General features: G+C 37.2%; 1 protein-coding gene across 2 annotated transcripts in view; it reads right to left on the bottom strand.

Moving 5' to 3' along the window:
* Nucleotides 1-2,745: 2,745 nt before the first annotated feature.
* Nucleotides 2,746-12,859, bottom strand: part of mrpl11 (mitochondrial ribosomal protein L11) — a 46,021-nt gene continuing 35,907 nt past the window's right edge. For both annotated transcript variants that reach the window (XM_041990676.1, XM_041990677.1), the window contains 3 exons: nucleotides 7,237-7,330; nucleotides 6,803-6,962; nucleotides 2,746-2,967 (listed from right to left, as the gene is read on the bottom strand). In XM_041990676.1, coding sequence (XP_041846610.1) covers nucleotides 2,856-2,967; nucleotides 6,803-6,962; nucleotides 7,237-7,330 — 366 coding nt within the window. In that variant the 3' untranslated portion in view covers nucleotides 2,746-2,855. The remainder of the gene's footprint in view (nucleotides 2,968-6,802; nucleotides 6,963-7,236; nucleotides 7,331-12,859) is intronic.

The following is a 12,859-nucleotide window of genomic DNA, read 5'->3' as shown; positions in this document are numbered from 1 at the left end:
GCTCCATGAATCCATCAGGAAGATGGTCCCAAGGGATGAAGCGCTGAGTGAATTCCTCAGGCAATGGATCCTGGAGGAGAATGAAATGGAGGAACCATCATGGGAGGACAAGCCCCTGCATGGGATGTACCACTGACAGATAGCTGAACTGGCGGATATGAACAAGTCCTACCTATATATATATATATATATATATATATATATATATATATATATATATATATATATATATATATATATATATGTATGTATATATATATATATATATATATATATATATATATATATATATAAAGCCTTAAGAGCCCCTGTGACTGTACATTGGAGTGGGTATATAGAATGGATGGATGGAAGAGCAACAACTACAAACTAAAAACAAAACAATAACAAGAGGCCCAATCTGAAGTCCCACTTGTAGTTTTACCCCTCTGTTTTGCAAAGTTGAGACACTTTTTTTTTCTTTTTTTTTTTTCTTTTTTTTTGTAGAGGCGGTGTTAAGCCAGCCATTTAAAACTCTAAAAGACCCCCAACACCTCAGCTGATGGGCTACTTTACCACTGCCTATTGATCCCTGAAACAGAGCCAAATGATAGGGCCAAGGGGTGGAATTAGGACTGGATCTAAATATATCAGGTACATTAAATCTAAAGCTTCCTAATGCTGTATTATGGGGAGAAATTTAAAAAATAAATAAAAAGAAATTAAATAGAGTGAAATCTGTTGTATCAAATAAATTAAATTGTAATCAGAGCCTGTGGATGACTTACCAGAAATGACCTGAAATGGCCTTTCTTTAGTTTATTTTATTAATTTGATTTATTCCTTCCTGTGATAATTCTCTCTCTCTCTTTTTTTTTTTTTTAGCTTATTTTGCTCTCATGAGTTAAATGACCAAATCTGTAAAATTCTCAGTCTAAGGTGGAAAAGTTGATGCTTATGGCTTTTCTTGATTTTTATGTTCAATGGGCAGCTGAAGCCCTTAAATTGTAAAATTAATTAAAACTGCAAGTGAAGAAAAATATGAAAAGTAATTTTTGCTGCTTAACATTCTATTGTTCTCGATAAACTGGCAATTACACATAATTATTGTTTAATATTTGCACAACATAAGACTAAATATGTTTCATTTTAAGTTGTTTAACTTCATTAATTTTAACAAGTGAAATTTGTGCAGCTAAGATCACGATTCTTTTGAAAGTCAGTAATATTGAATAATCTTGGTGCCTGGAGTTCTTGAGATTTGTGTAATAATTGATGTGCTGAAACTTTGAGATCCCAGATTGATTGAAAAAGTGTGGAAATATGGAGGAGCCCATCTGCACAACCTGTCAAAAAGCCAAACTGCTTCCAGATGTGTTAATAATGGATGTTAACATCAAGTGACTGAAATTACAAACCCTTTTCAGACACAGCAACTACATTTTCAGCAGCTCAGCTCAGACTAAACTAATCCCTCCGGATCATAAATATAAATAAAAAAAAAAATCACATAAATATATTTTTGTGACCAAACTGTAGATGATAAAAAAGGTCGCACTAATATTTAATTGGACTGCCTTTAGCTTTGATTAAGGCAGCATTCGCTGTGGCAGTGTTTCATTAAGTTTCTGCAATGTCACAAAATTTATTTAGTGTTGCATTAATTTTTCCCCAAGTATTGATGATGGGAGAGTCTGACCACTGAGCAAAGCCTTCTCCAGCGTGTCCCAAAGATTCTCAATGGGGTTAAGGTCTGGACACTGTGGTGACCAATCTAAGTGTGAAAATGATGTCTCATGCTCCCTGAAGCACTCTTTCACAAACGGAGTCCAGTGAATCCTGGAATCTTGGAATATGCTCGTGCAGTCAGGGAAGAGGTAATGTACAATTTATTTTTTAGTTATTGATGGAATAACCTGCTCATTCAGTATATTCAGGTATCAGCTCACCCTATTCTTTGGGCAAAAAATGTTTCTGAACCTAGACCTGACCAACTGCAGCAACCCCAGATCATAACACTGCCCCCACAGGCTTGTACAGTAGGCACTAGGCATGATGGTGCATCACTTCATCGTCCTCTCTTCATATCCTGATGTGCCCATCACTCTGGAACAGGGTAAATCTGGACTCATCAGATCACATAACCTTCTTTCATTGCTCCAGAGTCCAATCTTTATGCACCTTAGCAAACAAACCTCTCCAGTTAGCCTCACTGATTAGGGGTTTTCTTAAGGCTACACAGTTGTTCAGTCCCAATCCCTTGAGTTTTCTTCAGACTGTGCATGTGGAAATGCTCTTACTTTCACTATTAAACATAGTTTAATAGTCCTGAGTACTAGTGTAATCTTTCTTCAATTTGATTACATTAAATGTCTGAGTGATCACTGATCATCATCATTCAGGATTTTTGTCAACTTTTTCTACCTTGAAGACGATGGTTCCCCACTATCCTTCCTGTTATAATGTACTTAACACAATTTTAGTAGTTTCTGCAATCTCCTTAGATGTTTTCTCTGCTTGATGCATGCCAGTGATTTGACCCTTCTTGAACAGACTAACATCTTTTCCATGATCATGTGGCTGTTTAAGAAATGAGAAGCTATATATACATAGTTGGGGTTAAACAAATTGTTGCCAGCTGAATGATAATCACCCATGCAGTATTTATCCAATAGGAGGCTTCCACCTGCTTGCTTAGTGCCAAGAACTGTATGAATGCTGGGAACAAATAAACATCTTTATCAGATATGAAGGAAGACAAAGAACTCATAACAAGTGACTGTTTATTAACACATAATATTAACAGAGTTCTTCAGTGAATATGGTACATGTACGAAGTCAAAGTACACAGAAATGTGAGTAAGTGTTGCAGGTTTTCACTTCTTGCCCGAAGCAGCTGCGGCTGCAGTGGCTGCAGCAGCTGCAGCATCTGCCTTCAACTTCTCCTCTCTTTGCTCCAGGAAGACTTTGTACTCATCAGCTGATAGACTGAAGGGGAGCAAAGGGAGAAAAAAGGTAAACTGATGTTCAGTTATGAAACGCGAACACAACATAATGAATAGTTTACAGACAAAATGTTAAACTTTTTAATTGGACAGTGGTTTAAAAAGGCAACAGAATTTAATAAAAAACACCACACAATCATATTTCCTGTACACATGCAGCTAATGCAGCATTAACTTTAATTCACTTTGAACATCAGAGCCCCAAAATCAAAGAGCAGTGCCGTCCCTCTGAGCCCATCACAATGGAGCAATGTTCAACGATCATGCAAGGAGAAATCCACCGCTGAAGGGGCAAATACCAATCTCTCCACTGATGGTACACTAAATAAATCATAATACACTGCAGTCACAAGACATGTTAAGTTTGAGAGGGGTGAAACTGATTCTGGGAAAAGTACTTTATTAACTGAAGCAAAAACAGGAGTGACAGCAGCAGAATAATGTGCCTGGATACCAACTCACAACAGATGATGGCAAAATAAATAGGACTGTCGGTGTCATAAATTATACGTCTCTGGAAAAACGGTATGAAAGAAAACATGGATGTTAAGATGCAGAGTAAGCAGCTTTGTGTTGTTGAATCTGCAAAAGAAAGATTACAAGCTATAACGCAGTTTCAGTGTGCACAGTACAAACTGTGTGCTGTATAAACAATATGCTGTTTCTTCTCAGGACGTTTGTGCAATAAGCATCAAACAAAACAGGATGCCATACAACATGAGCATATTAGTCAAACAGCAGTCTCTGAATGAGCTTCACCTCACCTGCAACATCCAATTAGTTCTGTTATTTCTTTTTTCTAGAGTGTTAAGAGATGTTTGATGACTACAAACACAAAATTTAAGGATTTGTGGAAACAATGACTATGAGCCAGATGCAGTAACTATGCATACCGGCACACTGTGTGTACACCTCTTCCTACTCACAAACTGGTTTTTACAAATGAAGAATGTGCACAGCCCACACATTCTTCAGAGCATGAACACATAAATGTTTTTAAAGCAATTTAATCCTGATATGGTGAGATGGAAACAGGAACAATTCATAGTTTTCTCTGTGTGATAGTGATTTTATTTGATCTTTTGTCTTATTAATGGTTTTTATAATCTAGTGGTATTTAATTGCTATAAAAACCAGCAAATCCCTAACTTAGGGGTTGTCAAAGGTCACAGGACTTTCATGATGTGAAGGTTGTAAAAATTAGATTTGACCATGTGTTAAATCACAACACGTTTTCTGAATTATCAAAAGTCTGCAAGAGGATGAAGAGCTGCTGTTACACACTGACATATGTTGGGGTATGCTTTATAAAACTGTAGGAAATAATTCTTGATTAGGTGCATCAAACATCTTACTGATGCATTTCTACTACAACAGCATATGTTATGGAAACATTATCTTTCTAATGAGTCCAACAGGTGAATAAAGTGTCCTTAATTAAACAAGATGCAGTGCAAACACAGTTTGTCCTAACGTGCAAACTGGAGTTTAGAGATGAAAGAATTTTCAGGGAGCTGTCTGGGGTGATGCTGTACGTGCATCTTTACACACATTTGCACTGGCCTGTGAACATGCTTCATTAAGACAAACAGTTTTGCTTTACTCCTCTTACATCAGAGGAATGATGAGTTGGACCTCTACAACTTTAGCCTTGCAGATGCAAAATACCTTAGCTTATGGAAATGAGATTGATCACGTTTAAACGTATTCAAAAATATATTTCCACTCCTAAAAGATAAAGTAAAAGTTTTTGACTGACAACAAGTGCACTGTTGGACCCACACTGGCAAAATGCACAGTTCCAGGTTGTTTCCCATTCAGTACCACACAAACATCTTCAGCACCATTAACAATGACAAAAATAAATGCATAAATAAATGAAAAGCTGTGAAAAAGTATTTAGAGATAGATCCGATTTCCTGGTACAAGATGATACTCAGGGACCGATTGCACTAATATTTCAGATTGTAAGTGTTGGCTGCTTGCCATTGTTGGGTTATTATGTTTTTATGACATTTCATAAGAAGAATGAGGTGCTATGTGCACCCTACAACCATTAATCATGTAACTATTACAACCGCACTAATACACCACAGTCTAACTGAGAGAAATTTAGAGTTTTTTTTATTAATGCCAGAGGAAAAAATCATTACAGCAGCTCAAATCACATCAACCATAAAACTAAAAACATGGATGCATGTGGGGCATTCACAGTAGAAGCTTGGTAAATACTGCACAGTCAGGGACCCAACGATGCCACTTTTTTCAAACCGAGTAAATGTTTAAGTACTTACACTTGAGTACCTGCTGATACAGAGTATTGATATGAGTACTAATAAATACCTTTACAGTTAACTGGTTGTGATGGACTGGTGACCTGTCCAGGGTGACCCCTGCTAATTGCTGGAATAGGCTCCAGCTTCCCTGTGACCCAAATTGGACTAAGTGGTATAGAAGATGGATGGATGGATGGGTGGATGGGTGGGTGGATGGGTGGATGTATGGATGGAGCTCACTGGTAAGGAGTGTGATCCAGATGGTCATATAGGAAAACTGAGTGGTTAATTGTGTAATAGATCAAATCGGTCATCCTGCAGCCATCCCCTAAATGTAAGACTGGATAACTGTCAGAATCTTCATAAATAATAAGGATAAAGTGGTTTTTGGTGGATTCTGTTCACAGCTGTGACAAAACACCTAAATGCTCAAAATCAGCTTGTCTCACCAGGATAATACTAAAGATTCAGATTTATTTATTATTAAAATAATCAATCTTTGCATTAACTTGTTAATTTTGACAACTCTAGTTTTTTCACATTGATTTTGGGTTCTGTAATATCAAACACTTTTATAAACACAGAGTTTAAAACAAATGTAGTACTTTAAAACTCTAATTGTTCATGCAAAGATGAGTCTTTATACAGTCTAGAACGGTGTTCTCAGACTGTTTGCTCAATGTGGTGCAAAATATACAACCAAAAAAAACTTCAATCACCAGTTAATGTACTTGTTAACATAATTGTACTTTTTCATAATACTTAAGATGAGATCAAGTAAACAATACAACAAACTAGCTTAAAAAAAAAAAAAAAAGAGTAGCTAGAGAGGTCTGAAAACTCGCTAATTATAGCGACAAGTTGTAAACAATGGGTCCCCCAGGGAGGTGCTATAGGGGCAGAGCTGCCTGCTGCAGTGCCTGTTTAAAATGGGTAAAGGCAGCTGGTTCTTTCCGTGAGCCAGAAGACGCCAAAGTGGCATTTAAGTATTGATACCTGTGCTAATTAAAATCTAGTGAGATACTACATTTTAGAATCAATTAGTATCTAAGAATCTATTTATTTATTTTTTTACACCAGTACACGCATATTGTATTGAAACCCTTACCTGAAACTGGTAGCGGTGCATCCGTATCATGATGGTGGCAAGTATTAATTTCATAGGTTACAACACTCAATTCACTACTGAACATGCAGACAGAAATAAAAAAACTATTTCCTCTCTTGCTGATCTGTTTAATGTAACTTGAATATACACAGACCAGCGGTACACTTATTGTATTAAAGTGTTTACTTAGAGTGAATCCGGACAATGGCAACATCACAACCGTCAACTGAGACACTTTCCTTACATTTAGCAGCTAAACTAATATGTTGAACTGCATCTGCATCGCTCTCGTAGGTGTTCTTGTTATTGTGATTGAAAGCACAGCAGTGACACACTAAACCTGGAGCTGCATGTCCGGCACATAGGCAGATCTAGGTTCTGTCAATAACATTTCTAGCATTTCAGTTTAGTTAAATGAGATCAGAAGGACTTACTCGTTAACTATTTTGATGCCCAGTGATTGGGCCGAGCCGATGATACTTTTGACGACATTCTGGAGGGAGGTGTTCCTTATTTTGAAGCATTCATCCTGAGTCTTCACCTGTGCAATCTCGTATACAGCTCTCACTGACACAATCCCCGCAGTCTCATGGCCTTCATTAAAAAAACAGAAAAACAAAAAATAAATGTAGATCAGAAAAAACAAAAAGGGGGGTGTGGGGGGTTTGCAGGTGTGATTGCTGGATAGGTGTGGTGGTGGTGTTGGAAGCAAAAAGCGGGACTTTGCCGCTTTTTTGTTTTTTTCCTTCTTAACACAACACAATTTCCACCTCCTGTCCCAGCCACAGCTGTTCCTCTACAGGTCATGAATATAACATCAATCACTCAGTCACAGCAGAGCTCAAACTGAGTCTGCAGCACTCCTCACCCGTCTTGCCTGCTCCTTTTTCAATGCCCGCCGCTTGCTTGAGGAAGTAAGACACAGTGGGCTGGCCGATCTTCAGGTCATACGTCCTGTCAGGCTGAGAAGGAAAGAAACTACAATTAAAAACTGTTCTCAAAGTTTGGGCATGTCAATATAAAGACTGCAATGGATATAATAATTAAGGATGCAGCCCAGTTTTTAGAGGTTAAATGTCACAATCCTCCTAGAAGAGCACCTGCCACAAAAAATGCATGCTTATTAACGGAGGAATTATTTGCTTTTGTCACATTTATCCTTTAATTTGTTTATTCATGCTGCACACTATTCCCCATTCCAGACAAAAAATAATAATTCTGCTCTCACAGTATGTATGCAGCTAACAGAGACAACAATGGCAGATTTACTCATTGATATTCATACTAATGTTTGGAGCAAGAAATGGAGATCAGAGAGACCTTGTCACTTCTTTTCTGGCTAACAAGACAAAAGTTATAGATTTTAATCAACTGTTGCAGCCACAAATTGGTTTTTGCCTCTGATCTATTAGCATGATAACCATCTATTCTGTCACAAGGGTAAATGTTTTTTCTCTAAAATGATAATTATCCTGTGATATCTGAAAACCTGAAATACCTGCTGTCTCTGTTTTGTATGAACAGCAGGTTTATAAAATCATATTTTGCCATGCGGCAGATTGATTTTTTTTTTTTTTTTAATCCTTAACAAAAAGGAGCGTTTCTCATGATCATCTGGGATTTCAAAGAACCATCATATGTGTATTTTGTAAGATCATCAAACTCTGTGACACAGAATGAGGCTAGTTGAAGTTATTTCCACAGCAGAAGTGAAAAACCCAGCTCTGTAAATCTGACAGAAAACTCCCTGACAGTATCAATCCCACACCCATATAACCCTGTACAGGGACAGAATCACCAAAGACCAAAACATTGTGATGGTTTTCATTACTTGTGCCACTAAATGAACATGTACATAATCTTGACTTGTTGAAAACTGTATTTTTAACATCTCAGTCATTTTGAGACTGAAATGTTATGAACATGTATTTGAGTCTCATCATACCAAAGACTGAACCACATTCACACAAACAGTCAACATGTTGAAACAATATGAAAACTCATTTAAATGTGATCCTGTTTGGATGCTCAGCGTAGAGATATATATTCATATTCTGGAAAACACATCCACACACACATGCAGACACACACGCAAAAAATAAATAAACAAACACTGAACTCCATATTTCCCCAAATATGCTCATTATAATGTGTCTGCAGAGGAGAGTTGCATAAAGTGTTTTGTAGTACAGGACTGTAGTATTCTACTATGGTGTCAGTGGACTAATTATGCAACTACTGAAAGTTTTGCACCTTTTTTCTTTAAAGCAATTCTGTATTTTGCTGCAGGAAATATTGGCGGCTTGTAAAATAAAACTGGGATTGGGGTCCTACAGGGCCCAAAACAAACCTTGTAGAAGATGGAGATAATGGTCAAAAAATCCATCAGCAGCAGGAATCAGAACACGGTGCCACACATGGCTCTAATTTGTAAAACCTTAGTAAAGTTAAAAATGTGCTATACAAGTGTAAACTAACTTTTTTTTGTTTTATGTTGCCATGTTTAACAGTGTGTTGTTCACCTTAAAGTCATGTTAGCTTGCACATGGTGGGTAGATGCTGAAATGTTTGGAAATAAAGCTGTCTCAGGGTGCTACTGTGGATAATATGCTCTTTAGGTAACTACCAAAGATGGGAACTGGTGTTTGTGGTACTGCTCATTTCAAACCAGCACGCACATTAACTTTGATCTTTACATGCAGCTTTCACATGAGCTTTCAACACATCTGCAAATCCTGAAGTATGACTATAGCTTGGAACCACATTTTACTAGACTTGAATATTTCTTTGGAATAAATTATTCAAGGCACTCTGATTTGCTGAACTGCAAAATGTTATAAAACCCTTTTTTAAGGCTGCATGATTAAATGAAAGATAAGAAGTTCCAACGTAACAATTTGTTTTCTTTTAGGTCTTGAAGCAGTGCGCCTGAACTTCTGGGGGAATTGATTTTCTATTTTAATCCTACCCTAAAGAACAAGGGAACATGTCGTTTTCAGTTTTTTTCTCTCTTTCAACCTTGTTGCACCTAGCTATCTTGAAATAATCAGTTTCCTTATAAGAGGTTATTTTCTATCCAAGTTACTTCAATAGAAAATATCCTGGCTGCTCAGCTGCAGTGAAGCAGGAGCGCTTGACATAAAAGTTTGAGTTGTATTTCAGTTATTATTTTTAAACTGGGGCTTATTTTCTGAGTGTTTAAAGTCCGAATTATTAAACGTGACAAAACGTTTGAAACAGGTCCAAAATTTAAGAATAAAATTGTGGCAACTGCAAAAATGCTGCTAAGTAATTCAAGCGGTGACCACTCTCGTCACAGTGCAAATACTTGTTTTTGAACTGAGAAGCTCAGCTTGATAAAACGTGCTTGAGAACATCACGAACAGGATTCCTGCAAAGAAGCTATGATATGACAGTCTCACTCAAGAAGAAATTCTGAAATCCTCTGAAATCTCAAGGGAGGTGAGCTGCCTCCAGAACAATGAATGTGAGGATCTGGTGACTTTAGTTTGATGTCTTACTACTGGGAAAAATGGCTGGTGTTTCAAGGTATCTAGTTTAGTCTGCAGCTATCCAAACAACCGACTGTTTCATGCACTTGAAATATTATGATTACATGTTGATGATTTCAGTCCTTGCTTCTACCTCATATGTTTTTTTATACACAGATTTAATATGCTAACATGAAAACACATATCAGATCGAGTTATCCTTCTGTAAATGCTCCTGTCGGTACACTGCAGCTTGCAGACCCGAATATTTGTATCTTTAACTGCTGCCAATCAAACAGGGGAAGAAATTTTACATCAAATACCTTTTCTGGTAGAAAAATGCTGCTTCTACAATAAATCCACAAATATATTTATTTTGTTGACCTGCCATGAGGACATGTAACAACAAAAATAAACCCTACTTGTTTTATTCTCAATACTGGACCAGTTCTAGAGACTTTGGTCTTCATTAATCATGTACGCCTTATAAGATGGAAAAATAGGTGAAATGTTTTTCTATCTGAGTGTCTTCAGTGAGCAGCTGTGTGTTGTGGTAACACTTGTGGGACTGAATCACAACAGGAAGGCTGACCAAAACAATAAGCCGAGACAAATTGCGGCATCAGGTGAAACTCTTAAGTTGATTTATCGCCACCAACAGTCTCTTCCACATTACACGCTGTCATTTGATCCTCTGCTAATATAAAATGTACCATGGCAGGTTTGAAGATGACTGACAGGAAAACAGACAAGCTCACAAAATATTTAACTTTAAAAGAACCAAAACTGTCAGCATGTCAGATGTTTTTATTTTCTGCTGTCGAACAGCTGCTCCCCCTTTTCCATCAGGACCAAAGTAGAAATAAACTCATTATTTCCCTCAGTTGTTCTGACCATTTTTCTTTTAAGTCATTTTTTACAGCCTGGTTGTGAACCTTTATTAACCAGAAATGAACATATATTGATCCAATCAATAAATCATTGGGAAGGAAGTTTACTTTGGATCTAATACTATTTGTCCTATAAGAAGTGCACACACTAGAGTGTAGGCTGAGCTCAGGAGATATCACAGAGGTGGATATTTATCATCAGAGCCGTGTTTTCACAGCAGAGACCTTCTGACAAAGAGGGCAGATTTTTTTCTCTGTCAATGGAGAAGCTGTTGCTTGTATAAGGATGAATGAGAAGTTGTTGTTTGCTCCTCCATTTCATAAAATGAAAAACATTCACTGTGGTTGTTTTTATAACAGTCAAAGCAAGAAAGAGAAAAATTTAAAGCCAGAGAGATGAAGGGCAGCAGAGCACAGGAAAAGTTACCGAACAAGGCATCATAAACCACACTTAAAAGTCCCTTAAAGTTTCTGTTTGTTTAGCCACGTTGTTTAAGGCCCTATCAATTTCTTCTTTGAAATGTATCATCTATGGATGGTATCTTCCTAAAAGTTTGTTAAAAGTAAAATTATTTGGTGGATAAATTAAAAAATGTTCAATATGTTGAGCCACAACATAATATTATCCAAATGGATTTAATTATTTGCTTCATAACAAATTAGAGTTTAAATTAGGCTATTAGCTTAGCTTAAACTTTGAGCTTAGCTTAGCATAAAGACTGCCAGCTTACACAAAGTTTTAGCCTGGTTCAACAACAACAACAGAAATTATTTAACTCCTAACATTTAAAATGATGCTACATGTTGTTCACTTTATCAACAAACAAACTTTGTGAGGATAAGACACAAGATGATACACACATCTATACACATACACACATTCTATACACATTTATCCATGTTCCTCTCAGGACAAACTGTCAGAACTCCTGACAATCCCATGACATATTCCTATAACCCTCACCTGAAAAAGACATTGGTGAATGAGTTGTTGCATGGCGGCTCCTGAGGCTCATGCTCCAGGTCTGTTTTTGTAAAGATTATATAAATGTAACAGAGACATAACATTCTTCTATAATGTTGTTAAGGCAGTTAATGTGAGAGCACCTGTGCGCAAGACAAATTTCCCTATTGGAATAAGAAATTGTATCGTGTCTTATCTGATGTCAGTGGCTTCCAATAGTAGTACTCCTGTGGTATTAAGGGAGCGATGTTCTGATGGAAAGCAGAGGATAAAGTATTGCTGACTCGACTGAAACACCTGAGCTGTATGTGTACGGTTTCCTACAGCTAAGTGTATCTTTGTAGACTAACTTCGGACAAAACTATAAGCTGGATTTGTAATGATATGTCGGTTTTCACAAGAATATGAGCTAAGAATTATCTGCTGATCATCTGCGTTTTTATTTTAGTCATTCATTCAGGTATTTTTTAACTGTGGAAACTGATGAACATCATACTCTGCTCCATCAGTGTCACAGAACAACCAACTCACACAGACAAAGAATAAACATTCATAGAATCTTATTTACTTTCATTTTACCAAACAACTGAGGCATCACACAACTGCAGAATGTGTAGTGTCTCAAAATTGATAGAGTGGCGAGATGCAGTTTACCCAAGTCGTACAGCAGCAGTGACTATAGCAATTATTTATGTCTTTTGATCTGTCATTGTGATCCTTTATTGTCAGCCAAAATGTTGTCATGCATAGCACACAACTGAGTTCTACAAATTCACTGCTTCTACAAAGAAATCACTAACTTTTATGACTTTGCAGGGAGCCAGGTTAGTCATTGGCCCTTGCTTTGAGTCTTTATGTTGAGCTAATTGCCTCCTGGCTCAAGCTCCTCACTTTACAGAGAGACATGAGAGACATCGATCTTCTCATCTGACTCTCTGCAAGAAAGTGAAAAGCTGAACTGTCTTAACAGCGAGATGAAAGGTAATGAGAGCTCAAAGAAACTGACATGGTGAAATCCAACTGTTTCGCATCAGAGGCTTTAACATCTTACATGCACATATTTAGTGTGCACACACAACAAGCTCTACAAATCACCAGTAGATGGCACCAATGGACAGACCCAGCTGTGACAGCAGAACTGTTGCT

The sequence above is a fragment of the Melanotaenia boesemani genome, chromosome 7 (genome assembly GCF_017639745.1).
Source record: "Melanotaenia boesemani isolate fMelBoe1 chromosome 7, fMelBoe1.pri, whole genome shotgun sequence".
In the NCBI taxonomy this organism is placed as follows: Eukaryota; Metazoa; Chordata; class Actinopteri; order Atheriniformes; family Melanotaeniidae; genus Melanotaenia; species Melanotaenia boesemani.
Note: the sequence above shows the minus strand (reverse complement) of the source record. Positions and strands in the feature narration are given on the sequence as shown.